Raw genomic sequence first — 21,421 nt, 5'->3', positions numbered from 1 at the left:
CTCCAATGCTGCATGTGTACCTCTCTACTCCTATTCCATCTTTTTCTATTGCCACTTGATTTGGGAGTGTCTGCCTCCACACAGACATTATGTTATCCTTAAACAACCAGTTCCAAGTGTAGTGTCACTAAAGGAGTTGTTGATGATGAAGACAACAGAGAATTACAAGCAGGCCCTTGAAGCATGTACTGCAATTGGCCTGGGGTCTAAAGTAGTTTACTGTACTATATCCAAACCCAGACTGCCAGTAACTAAGCAGTCTTGTGTTTGAGATTACATCACAAGCTTTGCTAAAGTTAACACAGTTGAAACTTCAGATACCCAACTTTAACAATTAGGCAGCTAAACTCCCCCATGAAAGACTACCACTATACTCTAGTATGCAAACTCACATCTTTCCATCAAGACACTTTTCTGGCCATCTTAAGATACAGTAACTGAAACCTCCTTCACATTTTCCCTTTAAATGATGCTGTCACATAATTTAATGGTATAACTATCTGCATCCTTAATAAATATGCCCCATTAGGAAACAAAAGAGTTAAAGTAAACAATGCACCCTGATTAACTAGAAAAAAAATAATGTAAGAAAGAAAGAAAGAGATAGAGCTTGGAATTCTTTGAAATGAACTAAACTCGGTCCAGTCTACAAAACTGTAAACAGCAAAACACATGACCAAAGTAGACAAAAAAATCATACTACATAAACTTCCAGTACACTACACCCCCCAAACATTTCTGATTCTCAATCAACAAACATGCACATCCTGGCCCTATTACATTTCCAACCCCTATTACTAAGTTTATTATTGACAGCACTGCTGGCCAATTCAGTACATATTTTATTTACCAATGACTCCCCTCATAAGCAGCTCTACCTCATAAGCAGCTCTATCACCTGTAACATCCCATCTCATCCAGTCAACAAATAATCCCAACACATTTTATTTTGACCCCATCCCTACATCCACCATCAGGAAATGCCTTTTTTGACTAAATCCAATTATACCTGACAAAGACAATCTTCCTGCAGTGTACATTAAACTTGAAGCAGACACCCTAGCTTACCCTGTCTTTATCCTAATAAACCGATTCATCATAGAAAGGTATGTCCCAAACATTTTGGGAAAAAAATTCTTATATTCAGCCACAAAGGTGGCTTCTCTACTGATAAATAATAATTCTGTTCCCCATATCCAAAATCTTAGAAAAATGCATCCAATCCCAGCTACTTAAATGTGTTACCACAAATAACTTATTAAGCTCTACAGAACAAGGTTTCCATTCATGCCACAACATTAGAAAAGCTCTAGTCAACTTTGCTACCATAACCAACAGTGACAAGAATGCAGGGAACATAGCAGTAGCACTTTTCTTTAATTTATCTAAAGCTTTTCACATCGTGTTTCACCAAAAACTACTCAACAAACCATCCCCCTTTGGACTTCAGCACATATCATTCATCTGTTTGTTGTTTATTTGCTTGCCTACCTTTGTTGACCAGGAATGTCCAGCATAGCAATTCCTTGGTCCCTTGCTATCTGATGTTTTTGTAAACGACTTGCATAACTCCAGTAAACATGATAATATTATTTGGTATGCTGATGACTCCCCATTCATCTGCACTGACAAAAACCTAAAATAACTTTAAGCCCAAATACAAGAATCCTTCAACTCCACTCAAACATGGTTCTATAACTCTCAACCCTAGGAAGAAGAGTTGTACCTCTCAACTGTATAGATTTTCACAGAATGTCCAGATTTCTCCCTCATATTTTTGATCTGTTTTTAATAAAATTGTGGTTTTCTAGAAAATCACTGGCAAATTATTGAGGATTGAAGTCACAAAATATTCATATATAAAACCCTTCAGAAAATTCATGTTAATGCAAAACCTTTTATTCTATCAATGTTCTAAGTTTGTAAGAGTAATATTTAAAAGTTGTCCCTATTTTTGGGCCTTTGCACCCCCATTATTTATTGCTTTGTCCAGATTTCTTGCTCTAAGAGGTTAAGAGGCATGAACAAAGTCCACTCTTAACCCTATTTAAGTGTAAAGTTTCCCAGTGGATGTGAAATAAGAAATTCACCTGGGTGTACCCCCCCCCCCCTTGTCTCTGATAGTCAAAAACTGACAGTAATGCCCAAACTAACATGCCTCCCTCAATAATCTCTAGAAACATCCTAATTAACATAGCCCCTCCTAATAAATGCCCATGATACATAGGGACACAATTGGGTTGGATTACATGGCTAGAGTTATAAAGACCCTGATGGTCATTAGCTTAATATATGCCTATGGACCTACAAGAAGACCAAACTTATTCCATTCACACCTAATCAGTAGTCCTAACATCAAACTTGTTTTTACCATCACATCCTCTGATCAAATCAAAACTCAGCTTGTAAGTCATACCAAACTGCTAGATGTCATCACAGTTCATTACATGAAAGTTTACTACCACATAAAGCAAGCTAACAGCAGAACACAAAAAGAAAACAAGACACTCTTTATTGAGTTAAACCTGACAAAGCTAAGAAAACCACTGTCTCTACACTCCACTGTACTCTACTTTTACATGTTTTCCTATATGCTGCTCCTGTATTTGTCACCCTGCAAGCCACCTAGATAACAATGATAGAAAAATGATTTAACAAAATAGCTAAATTTTTGCAGTTGATCTGCCATACAGATCTCATCACTGCAAGGTGCAAAAACAGATAAATACTTTAGAATTGTTTCACTATCGTATATTAACACAACTAAAAACTGTTCACAGTCTAATTTTTCAACCTGAAAAAAAATGCCAAACATAAAAATATTATCCAACCTTACTCCACATCTAGGACTGTTTGCTCTAGTGATAAAATCTTATTGCACCCAAATAAGTCTAATAGTACTGCAGGTGATTCACTATATTCCTCTCATGTCTCTAAAGATTGGAATTCCATTCCCTTCTCACTCAGACAAACTAGTAACCTGAAATTCTTCAAGATCCAATTGAAACAATACCCAAATGTTTCATACCTTTGTCATGCATCAAACCTGGCTAATCTCCAGAAACTATCCTTATCCAGTTTGTTCTGTCCTTTTCTAAAATGACTACTTAGCCAGTAATCTGTCTTATCCTCTGCTGCTTTGTCTGCTTGGCCACATGAACTGTACTGTACTCTTCTCAGCTTTACATTATTAAGTTCCTGTTATCATTGTCCTACTATTATATTATTATAATGCCATGGGGTCTAAACTTTGCTAGTCTAAAAACTCATTTTGAACAAACCTTTGATTTATTTTTCATATCATAGTATTGCCAATGCAATGATTATAATATGTATGTTGGCTATTCATATGTATCTTGTCAGTGTTTTTATTTGTTCACTATTGTATGCTCAAGCAGTCATTCTTTTTACCATTATTGTATATCCTATGTTCAAATGATTCATTACATTTTGTATATGTGTATGTTACTTGCTTTCTGTATCTTGGGCAGCTTTTCTGTCAGGGCCTCTGCCGAAAAGAGGTTTTCCACCCATTCAGACTTCTCTAGATCAACAAAAGCAAAAATCAATAGATATTCCAGTAATGGCACTAAGGAAGTTTATACTTCATGGCTTTCTTTTCACTGTGATGAATGGGAAGCCATTTTGAACATATACAATTATGTTTTTCCTAAATTGTACTTGCTCTCTCTCTCTCTCTCTCTCTCTGTCTGTGTCTCTCTCTCTCTTTCTCTCCCTCTTCCTCTATAAAGAGGTAAGTAAGATTTACAGTTAGAATTTTTAGGCATGAACAATACTTCAGGAAAACAACTTGAACAGTCAGTTTAATGCAAACAGGTGCAGATATTGTGGAATGTGGCTTCATGCAGGAGGCGCTCAGCATTATGGGAGAATATGCTAACATTCTCTGCAGAAAACATGATGGAGTGAAATACAAGGCAGGAAAAAGGCAGCAGGAAGAACATGGCAGTGAAAATAATGGATGTAACAATGTTTCCTAATGTTATGGCCGATAGGAAGTAACAACAGCAGCAAGTTTTCATACAGACTAAGAGGAGAGCCTGAAAGGTAACCATTTAAAATGTCGTGACCTGCTAGAGCAAGTCCCAAAATACAGAGACTGAATGGTCAAAAGATCAGACTTATTTGTATTAAGTCTGAGATCCCATTTTTCGGAATATTCATTTTTCTCCAAGGTATGGCAATCTCAGAGTTGGTATGTATAAGTTTGGGGGGAGGGTGCACGGAGGCTTGTCCCCCCTGCAAAAAGAAGTTTAAAGGAGAAAAGTAATTTTCAAAATTCGCTGTTCTCCTGTGTTTTTGGTCTTTTACCAGCATTTCAAGTGCTAGCATTTCAACAGAGAGCCACATTTAAAGGTAATGAGGAAACGGAGGTAGAACAGTTATAAACTGAGAATGGGTAGCAGTCATGGCACAGATGGATAAGGGATCCTCAGGTAGAATTTAATAGGGAAGGAGTCACGGAAAGAAAGCACTGTGCAATAGGCACTGTGCTCCAGAGGTAAGATTCAGACAGGAGGGAAGAGAAACCACACATAAGTATGTAGTTTGCAAGTGAGAAGCTAGACATACAGAAATAAAAGAGAAGAGTATGTCAAAGAATGGAGGAAACTTCACGGCATTCAGAGTCTAACAGCTAAATATCCTCCATGGATGCAGGAAACTTCACGGCACTCAGAGTCTAACAGCTAAATATCCTCCATGAATGCAGGATACGTCAAGGCACTCAGAGTCTAACAGCTAAGTATTTTGGTAACATTGAACAAAAACAGGTACTTTGTATTGCTGAAGAAAAATATGTACTTAGATTCATGCCAAATGTACATACATGCATAAATAAATAAAACAAATAAAGGGCATCCACAGGGATGGTGAAAAACGTTTTAAGATGTTGAAAGGAAATTTGTTTACATCCATAGCAAAACAGCAGTTGCTGAGTCAGCTTTAATACAAAACACCCACTGTGAGCCTGTGTGACTCATTTTAAATAACAGCATTCATTAGACCCTCCTTTGACATATATCCGGGGGATGTTGCTCTATATTTCATCATAAATTGTGGGCAATAAATGCTGCTTTATTTGTATATATCAGGTGATCTGTCTATATATTTGCAAGTGTGATTTTTTTTTTATTAATTCAAGTAGGCAGTCAATTTAAAAAGACATTTTTTTACAGTTAGTGAGAATAAATGACTCACTTATGGAGCAATTGCAGTCACTGCATTTGGTTGACTTCATTAATGACAGGACTATACTCAGTGTATGTGTGAATATGAATTTCTGTATATGATCACATATTTACTTGAGCACAGTTATGCATCAATTTACTTGCTTGTCTATTTGCTGACAGGGAACATCCAGTATGGCAATTTCATTTTCTGTGGAATACAGGGGTAAGAAGCTCTAGCACAAAGTTATGTGAAGCAAATATGGGAACATCAAAATACAGACCACAAGACATACTGATAGATGTAACAAAAATTATCTTCACAGAGATATAAAGATGCAAGATCTTAACTAGAACAGGGAATCAGCATTATATCAGATGCAAGAGTTGCATAGGAATGATTGCATCTCCAAGTAGTCAAAAAGAAAGTTTATTTAAGGTGCAGTGGTCACTACTGATGGCTTGGTGTGTGTTACACTGAGCATGAAAGTTTGTGCACTTGTGATAAATGTGTTAATTCAAATGTGTATATAGTGCATGATTGTGTGCCCACGCGTGTGTGTGTTTCCTTGTGTATTTGTGAAAAGAAAACTATGTATTTTAATATTTTCCTTCGATTTGATATATTCTGAATGCCCACCCTATATCATCTGTAGATTAATATTTACTGAAAGAAGTAAACCATGGGTTCATTTCTTACAGTAATGGAAATAAACCTGTGAGGTGCAGTGATGTTTTGACATTTTGCTACTTTTCTGGAGTTGTATGAAGTTTCAAAAACTTATGGGATAGGAGGACCCCATATTTATTCGTTATTGATTTTCATTTTCAGTACTTTGCCATGTGACACTACCATTGTCATGTCAACTGTAACAATCATATCTGGTTCCTTTCCATCTGCACTTTGCACTGACCTTGCCCTAATTGCACCAACCTGCATTACTTATGATGGAATGCTAGCTGTTTTCATCATTACAGCCGAGTGACTTCTCCAGGCATTTCTGCAGTTACACCCTACTGCTCCTCTAGGCGTCAAATATTGCATGTTCATATTTGCATTAATAATTCCAAAACCATGTTACATACAAGATATCGGAAAATTTTATCTTGAAGCATACATGATAGCAAACACAATTGTATTGATATATGACCTCTGTCAATAGGTATTTGTTAAAAATGTAAGGTGATAACTTCAATTTTTAAATGCTGAAGCCACGCCTACTAGGAGTTAAAGGCACACACTCAAAAGAGCTCTACTGGAGGGAATGAGGATTCCTGCTTCCTTTTCTGATCCTGTTCTCTCATTTCTGCCATCAGTGCTCTGTGGATCTGGGTCTGCAATCAGGCATGGAGTAGCCATGTTTAGTCATTTAATCCTTCTTTTGTGTTGTTAATATATCTGTCTGATAAGATTCTGAATGATATGAAAAAAATGCTATAAAGAGCAGACAAATTATTCTTAACTTAGAATTATACTCTTTTGTGAAAGAACAGCTTTTAAATTATGCATTTTTTTTTTTTATTTTTCAGCTGCTATCCTACTTAGAAGACGCCCACCTGCCTTCAGCAATGTTCCTGACATTGTTTCTGCTGCCTACACTTCATCTGTTACACTCCGTTACAAGTCTTCCATACTCCAACGGTTTCTACTACAACAACCTCAACGGCAACGGAAACGGAAATGGGAATGAAAGTATGTCGGGAAAGGCTGAGTATTACTCTCTAGGCACAACATCAGATTCCTGCTGCACATGCTTATCCACTTGTGACTACTCCAGAGAATGGTCTTTGTCAAGGCCCTATGTGGGAATGCAGGCTTCTTCATGGCTAAGTTTGTCTGGGTGCAGCATCTTGTGATTATGTGCACATTAAAAGATTGGAAGATTAAGTAAACAGAGTAGTAGAAACTCTGTCTTACACTTAGGGATGTTCTGATTACTGAAGTTTGGGAGCAGGCCAAACCTTTAAAGATCACAGCCAATTAATATATTGCTGCCATGCACAGTTCGGATTCAGTCATTAATTTTTGTTTTTGTTATGACCATGCTGTAACACTAATCACATAGAGGGAGTTTAAGAGCTTTGCAATCCCATTTTATCTGGCCGATCCTATTTGCCTGTTGTTTGGGTATGTAATTCATCCTCTTTTATGTGAAATTAAATTGGTCAGGAGGAGTTTTGATATCATCTGTCATCCATAGGTTCATTTCCTAGCTATTCCAAAGTATTCTTCTGTCTTATTTACTGATATGCTGCTTGATGCCTTTCGAAGCATGCACTTCTAGTTAGTAACTATGATTTGTTTCCATCAAGTAAAGAGGAGTAAGATGCAGGTGCAACATGTGGCTGATCATTTATTGTCTAAATGTCAAGCTGTTTATTTTACTGAAGGTTATGTAATTTAAGACACATATGTAGACTTTCGTCTACTTTTGTAAAGCTGCTAAACTGGAAGTGCCAGAGTTAAAGATGTTAAAATTTGCATTGGTTTGACAAGGATGGACAGGATTAGAAATTAGAAATGAGTATATTAGCGGGTCAGCTCAGGTTGGACGGTTTGGAGACAAAGCCAGAGAGGTGAGATTGCATTGGTTTGGACATGTGCTGAGGAGGAATGCTGGGCATATTGGGAAAAAGATGATAAGGATGGAGCTGCCAGGTAAGAGAAAAAGAGGAAGGCCTAAGATAAGGTTTATGGATGTGGTGAGAGAGGACATGCAGGTGGTTGGTGTGACAGAACAAGATTCAGAGGACAGGAAGAAATGGAAATAGGCGAGCCCTAACTGGAGCATCTGAAAGAGAAAGAAGCTAACCTAGATGAAAGAGTGGAAAAAGATGTCTTTACACAAGGAAAAGGTTAATCTTGATGATCACTGTTCAGCATACCAAACATACCAAACAGAAAGCGCAGGTAGTTTTTCAACCACTCATTGTATGAAAGCCACATTTTGATGCATCTCTGGTCTATCATGATTGCTTATGATTTTGATAACCAGACATTTTCCTGGGCTGAATTTCACCATACTGCCTTTGAATAGGTCATGCATTTTGTTCATCTCTGGACCCTGCTCACTGCCTTCTGGATCCTGTTTCAACACAATGTGTAGAACCATACCCCGATATACTAAGGCCACTTATTTTTCAAATTGTTCTGTCTTCACGAAAAGAGGTCTTGATAATATGGCCGGTGACGTGTCTGGCACACAGGATTCCTCTGATGGATTTACTGCACATCAGCAAGTCAGATGGCATCAGAAATACTCATGCTAGGGATCTAAACCTCTTCTGCAAAAACAATAGAACATTTGGAGGGACAGGTATATCTCACAGAGGATACTGCTGCTCTGGAACAGACTCCCGATTCACATTAGACAAAGTTCATCCCTGCTCATATTCAAGTGCAACTTAGCTCTGTGGATGGAAAGCAGAAAATGTACCCCAGGACTGCCTGCTGTACTACTAATGGAACAGAAGCATCTCCTAAATGCTTTATCACATGCATGGGTCCTCTCCATATTATCTATGATATGATTCCAGTTATTCTCATTAGGGTAATATAGAATTATCGACCCAGGATGGATAAAGAGTCTAACCAAATAGAAAAGGTTAATTCATGTACAATAAGGGAAACTAGCTAGGCTTATTTGGCCCACAAGGGTAGCTAGCCAAGTTTTTACCTATGAAGCTATGACAACTCCCATTCTCAGAAAGCTGTTCTTGGCTCTAGATATGTTGGAAGAATATCTTGACATTTCATTATGTATTTGACCACTGTCAGTCTGTTTTTTGAAGTAACCAGGGCAATGAGATAACCCCCTTTCATTTATAAGTGACTATCCAGTGGCACCAAATGAGTTGTTATTTTCCTTAGATAACTACAATAGCCTTTACTAGAGGCTTCTAGATGATGTGCACCTGTTATAGCTGCATCTCAAGCATGCTGCCATGTAACATATTTACTGCTAGATTGGGAGAAACTAATAGTTACTGCTACGTTTGCTTTAAGATTTCTAGTCTAACTTATTGGGAAGTTCACAACCTGGGTCTCACTTGCCTGAATGACCTACTAGTGCCCTGCCCACTCAAACAAATTCCCTAATCTTATCAAGCTGACCTCTATAATACATAACATGTTAAAGTTCCTACAGCACATGTATATTGCACCTAACCAGAAAGATGTTATTTAAACTAAAAAGTATGCCTCAAAGTGATTGCAAACCTCTGATTTATCAAGACACCATGGGAGATAGGGTCATTTGGAGAAAATAATAATATTGCCCTAAACTAGCATATGAATGAAGATCAGTGGAAAGATCACTGGTATGGCACTATGACCTAGCCAGTTCTGTGACACAGAAGGTTAAAGCCCTGACTATGGCCCTGGTGACCTGAGTTTGATTAGCAGCCTTGGAATTGTAGGAGTTAGTGTCAGAGGAAGAGAGGAACGATGAAGCACTACACACATACTTTTCTCATGGGGAGGCTTTGAGCACGCATGCCTGTGGTGTAAGGATGCCCTCCAGGCAAGGCATGCAAGGATGCTAGAAATCCACAGAAGAGATCAGAGGCCACATAGAAGGGCTAGTTGCAATGAAAGTAGGCATTCTGAGGATTATATCCCTTGTGAAAGCAGGTGATATGAATTGCAATAGCTCATTGCATGCTCTACCTTGGATGTCAGTTTGCATGTGCAAGAGAGAAAACATAATTCATAAAGGAAAAAAAGTATGTTCATTGCCCTGATAACAACTATGTCACAACCCCGTAAAGTTGAATGGATGGGTGATAATGGCCACAACAGTGGTTGGATAGTCAGCAAGATCAGAGATTAATAAATATAGCAAAAAAAAAAACTGAATTCACACTAACAAGCCTGACACCATAAATGTACTAACAGTTTTCAATATTAATTAGCATCATTACTGTAGCATAACTGACAAGTCTTAACTCTGCTATGCGATATTCATTTTACCAAAAACCCTCTGATGTATTTACTTTAGGCTTCCTTATCAAATAAAATAGAAAAGAGCAAACGTCCCAAAGCAGATGCACACAAGGCCCAACTAGAAAGATCATAGCTGAACAAAAAATATTTACAAAGATGCTTGCAAATCCTCACTTATCAAGGCATTATAATAGCTATACAGTTTTGTTATAAAAAATAAGTTGTTTCAGCACAATGGCTCATGAGTGCACAATGAAACCTGGGTCTTTCATAACATGATGAGAAATAAAATAAGTGGAAGGCATTATAGCCTTGCACTGCCATTGTACTCTAGGCAGCTTTAAACCATGTCTCATTGATTGCACAGATGTCTGCATTCTCTTGGGTGAGGAAAACTCCTAGCATTGAGCAATAATACCTTTAGATTTTCTTGGTTTTGATTTGCCATGTTGGAAGTACTGTCAGTTTGGCATTGCCTAAAAAGGTATTATGGGGGAACAGCAATGTTTTAGCTAATATTTGAAAGCCTAGAGGAAGAGGTGCAGACCATGCCTGGCAAAGCAGTGTGGTTTGTTGACCATCTCTTCGATGCTGACAGATATTACACCCCATTAGAATGACACCAGAAAGTAAACCAATTATTAAAGTCAGTCATATTCTGTTCATAATGTGGCATTCTCCTTGGAGAAGGTAAAATGCTGCTCAGTGTTGGGCTCATACCTGCCTGGGATACATATTCCAAGAGCTGCATGATGTCTCTCTTCATATAGCCTAGGGAGGTATGTCATTTACGCTCACATGGACTATGACTGAGTCATACTGGTATTGTGGTCCAGTGACCTGAGTGCATGTGTAATGTGGTGGATCCTGGCCCATGATAAACAACTGACTGTGACTTTCTCCTTACTAAGCCTGGTAAAAAGGAAATCAATGTGTCTCAAACAGGAGTCTCCAATGACCGGAATGTTGGATTATGTGGTGGCTTCCCTTATGGGCCTCGAAGTAGAGGCTCCATGAGATGTGGCTGTATGTGTTGATGTGTATATTGTTTTGAAAGAATGTATCTGGAGCTACTGAGGGTATTTTTTATATGTGCTTTGTCTAGGAGGTCTTTGGGGTTTATCAACATTTAAGTTCCTCAGCATATGTGGGTCTATGCTTTTGAATCATACTGTGTCTGATGGGTGCAGCATGTGTTCTACTGACAACCTGATTGACATTAGGATTGCTTTTATGTGAGAGCTTTGTCGCCAGTGACATTATGTAAATGCATCTCTCACATACCTTATCAGCTTGTTTGAGAATTAGCTGGTTATCAGTAAACATGAAGCAATTTCTACATTGCCTCAGGATAGCCATATCCATTAAGCTGGTAACAGAGATATTGCGAAGGTTTACAGCCATGGCAATAGGCCCTTTTTTTATTGATGAGACAGTTGTATTGAGAATATAAAGTAATATCAGAAGTATCTGGTATCTGGTTTACAAATCTGAGGCAGTTCTTGCCTCTGCAAACTAGTTGTCTTGTGTGCAACTAGGTATTGTTTAAATTTCAAGGATGCTTTTACAGTAAAAATGTTAACTCAAGGTGTCTTTGTCTATACAGGCACTGCCAAACAGCTGAGGAGAAACTAATAAGTAGACCATCATGATTTATGAATGAAGAATTTAGGGAGATAGTCTGAGGTTAGGTTACAAAGCAGCTAATCAAGCAATACTTACCGAAAAGAAAGAATTAGCTTTGACAAGATTGATGAAAAGAGGATAGTTTCCTGATTGGCTACTGCATAGCTACTTCTAGTGCTGGTCTCACCACAACTTCATGCTGCTGGAGTACAATAAACCATTGCATGTTTTCTAACCAGAAGCAAAACAGTAGCAATAATCACAAGTGGAGAAGCAGGCTGCAGACTCTTTGGTGGTCAACGGTCTTATCCCAGATGGTACAGGTGTCGGTAGGCTTGTTGTAGCCTTTCCTGGTAGATGCCTTGAATAACAGCCAGGCCAATCAGGAAGGTCACACACACACTCACTGCCCAGTCAGAGACAGTCAGGATTCAATGCCCTCTGCTCTTTCTCACACCAGGATCAAAACAGAAGCACAGATTCCAAGCTGGTACATGTAAAGCACTTATCAGGCTTTCTGATGATCAGCAGTCTCCAAGAAATAATTTCTCTATGCTCCTTCTTTCACCAGGAACAAAACAGATGCACTAATCCCATGACTACTGATTTTTAGAATGTGGGCTCTTCAATAACTGGTAATCTTGGACTAGATATTACAGATTTTAAAGTTAAGATGGAAAAATGGGTTAATATCCTAAGAGTAGCTGTATGCACTAAGCAGTTAGATATGAAAAAGGGAGTAACTCAAGCTTTAGCAATGTAAGGGAAGAGCCACTAATTTTAAAATAGCAAGACAGATTGGAAGGAGGGGGGTACTTAGTATTCTGACTCTATGGAATATAGTTGGATGGCATTACATTTAAAAAGCTGAAAGGAAGTGATTTCACAAAATGATAATTTTGTGCTTACTGACAATAGGCAATGAAAGAGGATAGGGAAGGAAATATGTGGTCAAATTAACATAATGAGCAGACAATTAGTGAGACAGTTGAGTCAGCACTACCAGGGTGGGAGAGTGGAGGAAATTTTACTTTGTGTGTGACTCACAAGAGACACAGTTGTGGTATCTTTCCTAGTTTAAATATGTAATTGAAGGCAGAATACAAGTAACATGCAGAAAGTAAAGAAAATAGATAATGCCTTCCACATTTAGACCTCCTACTGTACATATAGGGGATAAAGGTTTAGGAGTCTAAATATACCTCAAGGCTAGTCAAACAGGACAATGCACTTGAGTTTCTCCATCTTCAAATCACCACAGGCAAAATCCCATACCACTTCCTTGCAATCTATAGGTCCCCCTCTAGATCCAGGAACCCTTAACATGTATTTATGCTTATTGTAAACACTCACTATCCAACCCAATACCATAATCATGGGAGACTTTAATTACCCCACTATTAACTGGGAATTATATACAGTACCAAATATGCAGTTAGAGAGATTCCTTTATTTTGTAAACACAAACTCCATGGACCAGACTGTCAATATGCCTAACAGGGGCACAAACTGGATCTGGTTCTCACTAATATGTGAGAGTGCTACACACCCCTAGTGCACTGTCTTCTCTGATAAGGTCAGACCACAAAACTATCTCCTTTAAAGTAAAAATAAAACCAGGAACCCCAGCTAACCTTGGAATGTTCAGGAACTACTCCAAGGCTACATTCCTACTATTAAGTGATAACTTGGCAAAACTTCAAGCCCCTATAAACCCTGACAACAATGCTGCCCATCCAGAACTATTCACAGAAACCCTATACAAGCATGTTAATAGTGGCATAGAGGCAGCTATACCCAGAAAGAAGTACAGAACTAACTTAAAAAACAAGCCACCCTTGTGGAATCACAACATCAATAGTCTATATAACATAAGGAAGAAAATCATGGCAAAAATTAGGAGGCATAGCACTCAGCAGGATAAAGACCCTCTCAAAAAACTAAACAAAGAGCTCAAGGACACCAAATCCAAATTTGAGGTAAATTTTGCTCCCAGGCCAAGAACAACCACAAGGCATTCTTTAGTTATGTCATCAGCCTCAACGGCAATACACAATTGTGCTCAGAACTCATTTTTAATGGAGTCACCTTTAGTGCACTAGATGATATGCAAACCTATTGACAGACAGATTCAGCTCTAACTTTACCCTTCTCACCCCCTCAACCTCTCCTCAGGAAATACTGCCAAATATAATTCTCCCTACTATCACTAGGGAACAAGTCTTCAGGGCTCTCTCTAAGGTCAAGAACACTGCATCAATTGTCTAGGACAACATCCCAGGATGCTTCTAAATAGCACAAAACATAACCTGTCAGGCCCTCTGGAATTGCTGTTTAACTGTAGCATTCAAAAGGCTTTGTGCCTCATGAATTTGCACAAAGGTGGGCCATCTACAGACCTTGGAAACTACAGATCCATAAGTCTCACTCATCTCATATGCAAAGCCATGGAAAGAATTATCATGGAAACCATCAATAATGACAAAGGAAACCTCCATACACTGAACCGAACCCAGATTGGTTTCATCAAGGACAAGTCATGCCTACTGAGCCTGGTAGACTTCTTTGAGAAGGTCACCAAAGCAATGGTTAAGAGCAAATGGTTCACACTGTCTATCTTGATCTGGCTAAGGTATTCGACACAATGCCCCACGAGGGAATTGTTAACAAACTCAAAAATCAAGGACTAATAACATAACTCATCATTTAATTGCTTGGACAAAATTGTCTAATCTGTTGGTGAAATATTAAGCTTAATACACACCTATGAACTTATGAACCTGTGTAGTGTCTATTTCTGAAGTATCATATTATGTTAATGCAGTTATCACAGACTACTAGAGTTAAGTCACCTTTGTGTGATTGTAAGGTTTACTATGAGCAGTGAAGTAAATAAGAAGCAATAATATACAGCACTGAAGAATAACTGCTGACATGAAAGTAAAACATATTGGGTTTGCAGGTGTCATACTTCTTTTTATCATGCTAATAGGCAGTTATCTCTATGATTATTATTAGAGAATTCCTAGACATCTATCTAACAAACCTGTCAAAACTTATACATAAGCAGCATGTCAATGTTAAAGCTTATGGTTAACATACCTTTACTGTAGTTTGAAAATTACCAAGCTGAAACATGCATAGTGTACATAGACATAGTATGTAATTCAAATGTGAATAGATAATATTTCCTCCACCTTTACTTCTATTTTATGTAAGCAAAAACAGTTTTAGATTTCATGCTGGATCATTTGCTACATTATAGGAAAAAGTGTGAATCAGGCGTTACATTGCTTGGCATTGTTCTTTCTTCAAGTTCCATTGGCCTCAAAGTAAGAACAATAAAGTGAAGGAATGTTGGGGGGCCTGGGTTGATGAAGGTCCTCCCACATGAGCTCCTGTTGTTTGCACAGGACTTGATAATGCATGCCCCAAACCAGCAGGGAATTTAGAGTGAATAAAGAAATATATATATATACTGAGTCAAAAACTGCTGTAACCCCCCACCCCCTTCTCAGAAGAACAGCAATCTTAAAGTTACTGTATATAAACAGAAGGGCTCTGACAGCAAAGAGGGAGCTTGCTCCCTGGCAAGAACATAAAAAAATGAAACACCTTTAATGCTTAACAGTAAGTTTTGCACTTCACTGTTAGAGTTCTACAATCACACAATTTTTCATAGTTTTGGGACTCATGGGGCTACAGGGAGAATTGATTTTGGTATCACACTTATTCATTAAATGACATATATGTATATTATGAGAATACATACTCAAGCTGTTGTTTATGAGTTGATGATGGAGCCAGATGGGTTCATCCTGACTTCTTCCTTCTCTTCAGCATTTTTTTCTCTGAAGTTCACATGACTGTAGGCCCATGCACCCTGTACCAGAGTACACTCTAGTATCACACACCACACTGGGAGACTGCATTGCCCAACTTCCAAGAAACAGTTCTGCTTAGAGGAAAGAAAAAACTGAATATGTAACCCCTGTACTTTTTATGGGAACTCCAGTGGAATCTGTTGGATGGAGGGACCGTCCAAGCACATCCAGATAGTTAGCTGATGTAAGTGACCTACCAAGGACGGTCCACTCATAGCTCAACTTTCGTATTGAGAATGCTTCCTTTATATCTAACACAGGCAGCAGGTGTATGGCTGAGATAAATCTCAAGCAGTTAAAAGTTCCAGGGTGAAAGGAGCCAAGGAGGAGCTGAGCTCTGAAGAATGAGTCTAAAAATACTGAGGTAACAGTGAAGGCCTGACTCCTGCAGACAAGGTCCAAAGATGTGAGCTGATGACCAATGGGCCATGTCTCATATCTGTACACTGGAGATTGCTGAAACAAGTAATGGAAGCAGCTATGCTTCTGGAGTAGTAGGCTTTGACATCACTGTTTTCTAACAGGTAGTCTGTTCTCTGATAGCAAAAGATAATAAAGAATTTAGCAATCTACTCATAAAGGATTTGCTTGGCAACTGCCAGCTCTTCTCATCTTAGAGGACCGGAGAAAAACAGCTGCTCCATCACTCTAAATGCACACATTTGCTTCAGGTAAAACCTGAGATAAGCGTGCACATCCATGGTGTTAAGGACTCTTTCTTTATTTCTTGGTTTCTCCAGTCACAAAAAAATGGGAGCTCAATGCACTGGTTTAAGGAGAATTCTGATGTTACACTGAGGAGGAAATATGGCTTATGCTAAAGGAACACTGAATACTACACATGAGGCCTGAAGCTCTGAAATCCTGTGCACAGAGAAAAGAAAGAAGTGAAGAATTTTGGAATTGTACATCATTTCCAGACTGCAGCCTTCCTTCCTTCAAATGTGTAGCTAGGATGGGGCATAGGAGGCAGCTGTCCCAGGCACAAGGTGTTAGGGGCACAATCACCCCATTGCAGTGGCAGCATTTAGACATGAATGCCAAGACTGCAATTGTGAATAGGGCTGAAGTGTTATTAGATGGTAGTGTAATTGTAGCAAACTGTAAAGTGTACATTTTTAGTAAGCAGTTTGCTATAGAAGGTACAAGTAGGACACTTTTTTCCCTTTGTCTCAACTTGGGGAGACAACTTTTTTGAGGATCCTCACTTCGGACAGAGGACTATTTTTTTTGGTGTACTCAATGTAGAATGAGAACCCCCCTCCCCCAGCCTTCTCCTAAATGCCTGATAAGTAAGCTAAGACTCTGTCTTCCTTGTAAGTATAGCATCTTCTCCAGCAAAAAAAAAGCTTCCACTATGAGTAGACAAAAAGTGAATGCACTGAGGATCAATATCCCCAAGCTGCATTGCCAAAAAATGCACCCTATCCGCACGCCTCCTGAACTTTTATATACCAACTGCATGGTCACACCAACTTGAAGAAGGGGGAAGCTCCACATAAAAGGAAATCATGTCTGGCACAACTTGCTGACAGTGATTTTGTATGGAGGAACTCCGATCATCCGCAAGTTGATTCCTGGGCAGTTAAAGCTTGAGAGTTCAAGCTTCATCTACTAGTAGATTAACCAAAAAAAAAATCCTACTGAAATGATAAGCTTAAGCAAAAACACATTTAGCCAACAAGGCATTTCAAAATATATAACCACAGAGCATGGCATAGGTGGCTTTTAAAAATGTAGATTTTAGCACATCTCTGCACAAAAAGTCAGTATTTTTAAAAAGAATGCATGGTGGCATCACATTTCAATCCATTTCAAAGCAATCTTAAAACTGTAATATGCAAGATGATGTAACTTTTTAAAATAATTGGAAATGTCTTAAAAACTATACACAACAAATCCATAATGCTAGCAACCTCTCTCTTCAAGACAAATCCTTCAGAATACCATTCACAGCACATCTTCCTTGTAAAGTTGCTTAAAATCTTTCTTTTATCAAATTTAATTCAACATCATATATACTCTTTTGCTCTGACATGCAACCACAAAAACAAATTGCTCACAATACAGAAGAATAGTTTTAAACCCACTTGTAATTTTTAAGGTGGCACATGATACTCTTTCATCCCGGTAAAGCATTATAAATTTCATGCAGCTCTTGGAATGCAGATTTTTCTAAGGCTTCAAAATCTTTTTCCAAGAAGCAAAGAGGAGATGGGGGGAAAATCTGTCCCAGTGGAGAAATGTTGAGTTAACTGCATATAAAGATGTCTTTCTTCTTATAACCTTCCATCTTATTACCAGAAATGTTCCTGCAGTGATTACATAAAAACAGCAAAACTTTCATGAAGTTATTGGGGAGAAGAGATATACGAGTGCTACTGTTTTGAAATGTTTCTCTACTGTAAACCATTTTCTCCCAGTTTCAGCTGAAAGTAGGTGAGGAATGCATGTGTATTTTTTTTTCTTAAGACTACAAATACTTTCAAAAGCATCAGCATTCATTTAAGCTATCATTGTTGACAGTTTGCTAATTCGTCATCAACAGATTTCTACCTATTCCCTTTACTTTTTATAGAGATATCAAGATTTGACACCCTCCCCATGTCCTTTGAGGTGTTAAAATATAAACTCACGATTACTGTACCATAAACACACTCACCTAACCCGCGCCCTAACCATAACTTACTTAACCCGCCCCTAAACCTAATTCACCCTACCCACGCCCTGACCCTAACTCACCTAACCCGCGCCCTAATTCTAACAACCACACAATCGCACACTTACCTGAACCTGACCCATAAATCTCCACCGCAGCTCTGAAAATAGCGAAACCACAGAACTGGCCCACCAAATTCTTTCCCTAGGAAAGAATTTGGTGTTCTGCAGCTTCGCTATTTTTAGTGTTCGATTAAAACGTGTCGATATTAGAACATTCTAAGTTTTAAAACTTCGATGTTCTGATATAGACCCAAGTATACAAGGTTGTGGATCTGGGAGCAGTTGAATGGATGAAAAGGAATATAATAAGGACATTGGATGAATGTAAATGCATTGGTATTATCACCAGGGAATTGTCTGAGTTCTTTAACGTGGATGATCCACTTGTTCCTCAGATGCATGGACTCCCGAACATTCATTAACATCCCACCCAACCAAAGTTTAGGCCCATAGTGGCAGGGAGTGAATAGCTGACTGAACCAATATCCATTTACCTACATCTGTTTAATAAAGACTTGTGAAAGAAGCTTGGAGAGACTTTTGTGAGTTGCCTGTATTTGTCTTGTTCTAGCACGGATACTTTTGGGATTTGTTCTACTTTTGCTAATTTGGTATGTTGTTGAGACAAAGCAGACATGTTTTTGTTTACACTAAGAAAATAGGCTAGGATAGGAGTACTATGGATATTCCTACTGAAATGTCAGCACTTGAAATTCTGAATGTCGAAAAGCTGAAAAAAAAGACTGAAAACCTAGAGAACAGTGAATCTCAAAAGTCAATCTTCTCCTTAAAACTTCTTTTTGCAGGGAGGAAACGCCCCCTACACCTTCCCCATGTGGGATGCAAGCCCCCCCTCACACCTCAAACTTATATATGCACCAACACCAAGACTGCCATACCTCAGATAAAAGGGAATATTCTGAGAAATGGCACCTCAGACCTGGTATACACAAATCCAATCTTTTGGTCTTTCGGTCTCCATAGTCAGTGCCAACATTTCAAATGGTTACCTGCTAAGGAAAGTGACTCCATCACTTAAACAGTGAACTCCAAGATATGATACCATTAAAGGCTAACAAGGTGTGTAAGATACTTGGCTGTAGTGACCCTTAGCTCTCAGCCATCATGGATTGTCTATGTTGTGCCAGTTTTGAGGAAAACACTTGCTCCTACCTGCACATGAAAAATGAGCAACCTGTATATATTTATAGGAAATAACTCAGCAGTGCTGTAAATGGCCTTCCAGCAGTCAGCTGTAATGTGTGACTTTAAAAGGATCACATTACATGTGGTTATAGTAGACATCCTGTGCCTTATGGGGTCTGTGATATATTCTAGTATCAAGTAAAGTTCTTTTCAGGCTCAGCACCCTCACATCATGAGTCAGCAGATAGCCATATCATCTGCTGACCGGTGCAAGGGAGGGAGCCAGCTGTAACAACTAGTGGGAACACTAGGTTTTTACCTAGTGGAGTTCTGAAATAGCTGAGCTTACGCTACCATAGTGTGATCGCACTAAGTAAACAAGGAGAAACCATTGTGTAGAGGCACAATTCCTCCTGGGACATAGAAACTGCAAGCTTAATGGAGCTGCCAAAGAAGGTGGGGTGTTCCCATGGTTAAAGAGAAGGCAGTCCATAGTACTAGTGAGCTGGCCTGCTCCCTATCAATTGACTCTCACCAGGGAATGAAAGGCAGGTCAGGGGGGTCCCAGGCAGGATCAGATGGGCCACAAGACTCTCAGCTAACCTGGGAATATGTAGCTGTTGTTCCACTGGATCAAATGGGCTTATTGGGTGCAAACAAAAAGAAAATGTAAAACAGATTATGTGGCAGTGTGAGGTTAAGTAACAGTTTTTAAAGCTGTTAGTTGATTAGTGGTACACTTTTCTTTTGACTGATCTCTGTGCAGTAAGATTTCCTTAGGATTTTATCACAGAACATCATATGCAAGACCTTCACCACATCACTCTTAAAAGGCTATTTATTTCTCATTTTCAGATTGTAATCAGAGCACTCCAAGTATTACATAAATATATTAAAAGGCTGCAAGATTTTTCACCGTTCAAGTATTCAGTTGCCACAGCTTGACAGCTAAACTGATAGATATGTGAGATATTTAGATATGCAGATATTGATTACATTTGTTATTAAATGTAGTCAATAAATATGTACATATCTTCAAGAAAGCCTGCTAGAAAAGTAAACAATCAGTAATGTTATGATGTCACTAATCAAGTTAATGCCCTCTGCTTGTCCATAGAGGAGTGTCTAGCAAAATTACCTTGTGTGCTGCTTTTCTAACCCTGTTATCAAGATTGCTTGCTTTGTTTTCAAGTCACAAATGAGGGTGAAAAAGTAGTACTTTCTTGTTTGGCATAAAAATAAACATTCAATAAAAGGTCACGCATTGTTATTGATAATGAATCTTTGTCCCAACTTACTTCAGATTTAAAATACAGAGAATTACAATTGTATTAATGTTCTCCTATGAACAAAATGGTATTGTGCATGAATTAGAGGAGCTCAGAGGTACTATGTGTCTGCGTCTTTACTCTGTCCTTCTAATTCTCTTTCCATGTAGGAAGTTTCAGGGGTCACCCAGGAAATAAAGAGCATATGTTTTCTAATGTGTTTCATAGCTCAGGTTAAAGGACTGCTCTTAGCACGATTGATAAGCATTTTAAATATAGTGACTCCAGTCATTGTGTTTCATTTTTATGCAAAAACATGCTGTAATACATTTAGTTATACTCTTGTACATACAGGTGAACATGTAAGCGGTTTGAGTTCAGTAAAAGATTTAGTCAGCTGCAAATTTGCTATGCAGGTGTTTCTACTATTCTGAGAGGGGAACGTGTGATGATGTTTCACAGTAGCGAATGTCTGATGCGTCCTACTGAACTATTTTTATATTACTGTTTATGTCATTATACAGGTAAGGCCCCATTTTGGTTCAGAATGACAGATAAATGGTAATGCGTGGAAGGAAAAAATTCCAGTTTTCAGTTGGTAGCAACTGTACAATGGTATTGTTATTGCTGTTCATATATAAT

At 38.5% G+C, this 21,421-nt stretch overlaps 1 protein-coding gene across 1 annotated transcript in view; it reads left to right on the top strand.

Moving 5' to 3' along the window:
• HAPLN3 (hyaluronan and proteoglycan link protein 3) overlaps positions 1-21,421 on the top strand; it is a 229,961-nt gene that overhangs the window by 126,882 nt on the left and 81,658 nt on the right. The window contains exon 2 of the mRNA XM_044078193.1: positions 6,720-6,882. Within this exon, the coding sequence (XP_043934128.1) occupies positions 6,759-6,882 (124 nt within the window). The 5' untranslated portion in view covers positions 6,720-6,758. The remainder of the gene's footprint in view (positions 1-6,719; positions 6,883-21,421) is intronic.

This window comes from Protopterus annectens, chromosome 7.part0, assembly GCF_019279795.1.
Source record: "Protopterus annectens isolate FY-2018-M chromosome 7.part0, PAN1.0, whole genome shotgun sequence".
NCBI classification, from domain to species: Eukaryota; Metazoa; Chordata; order Ceratodontiformes; family Protopteridae; genus Protopterus; species Protopterus annectens.
This window is presented reverse-complemented; position numbering and strand designations above follow the sequence as displayed.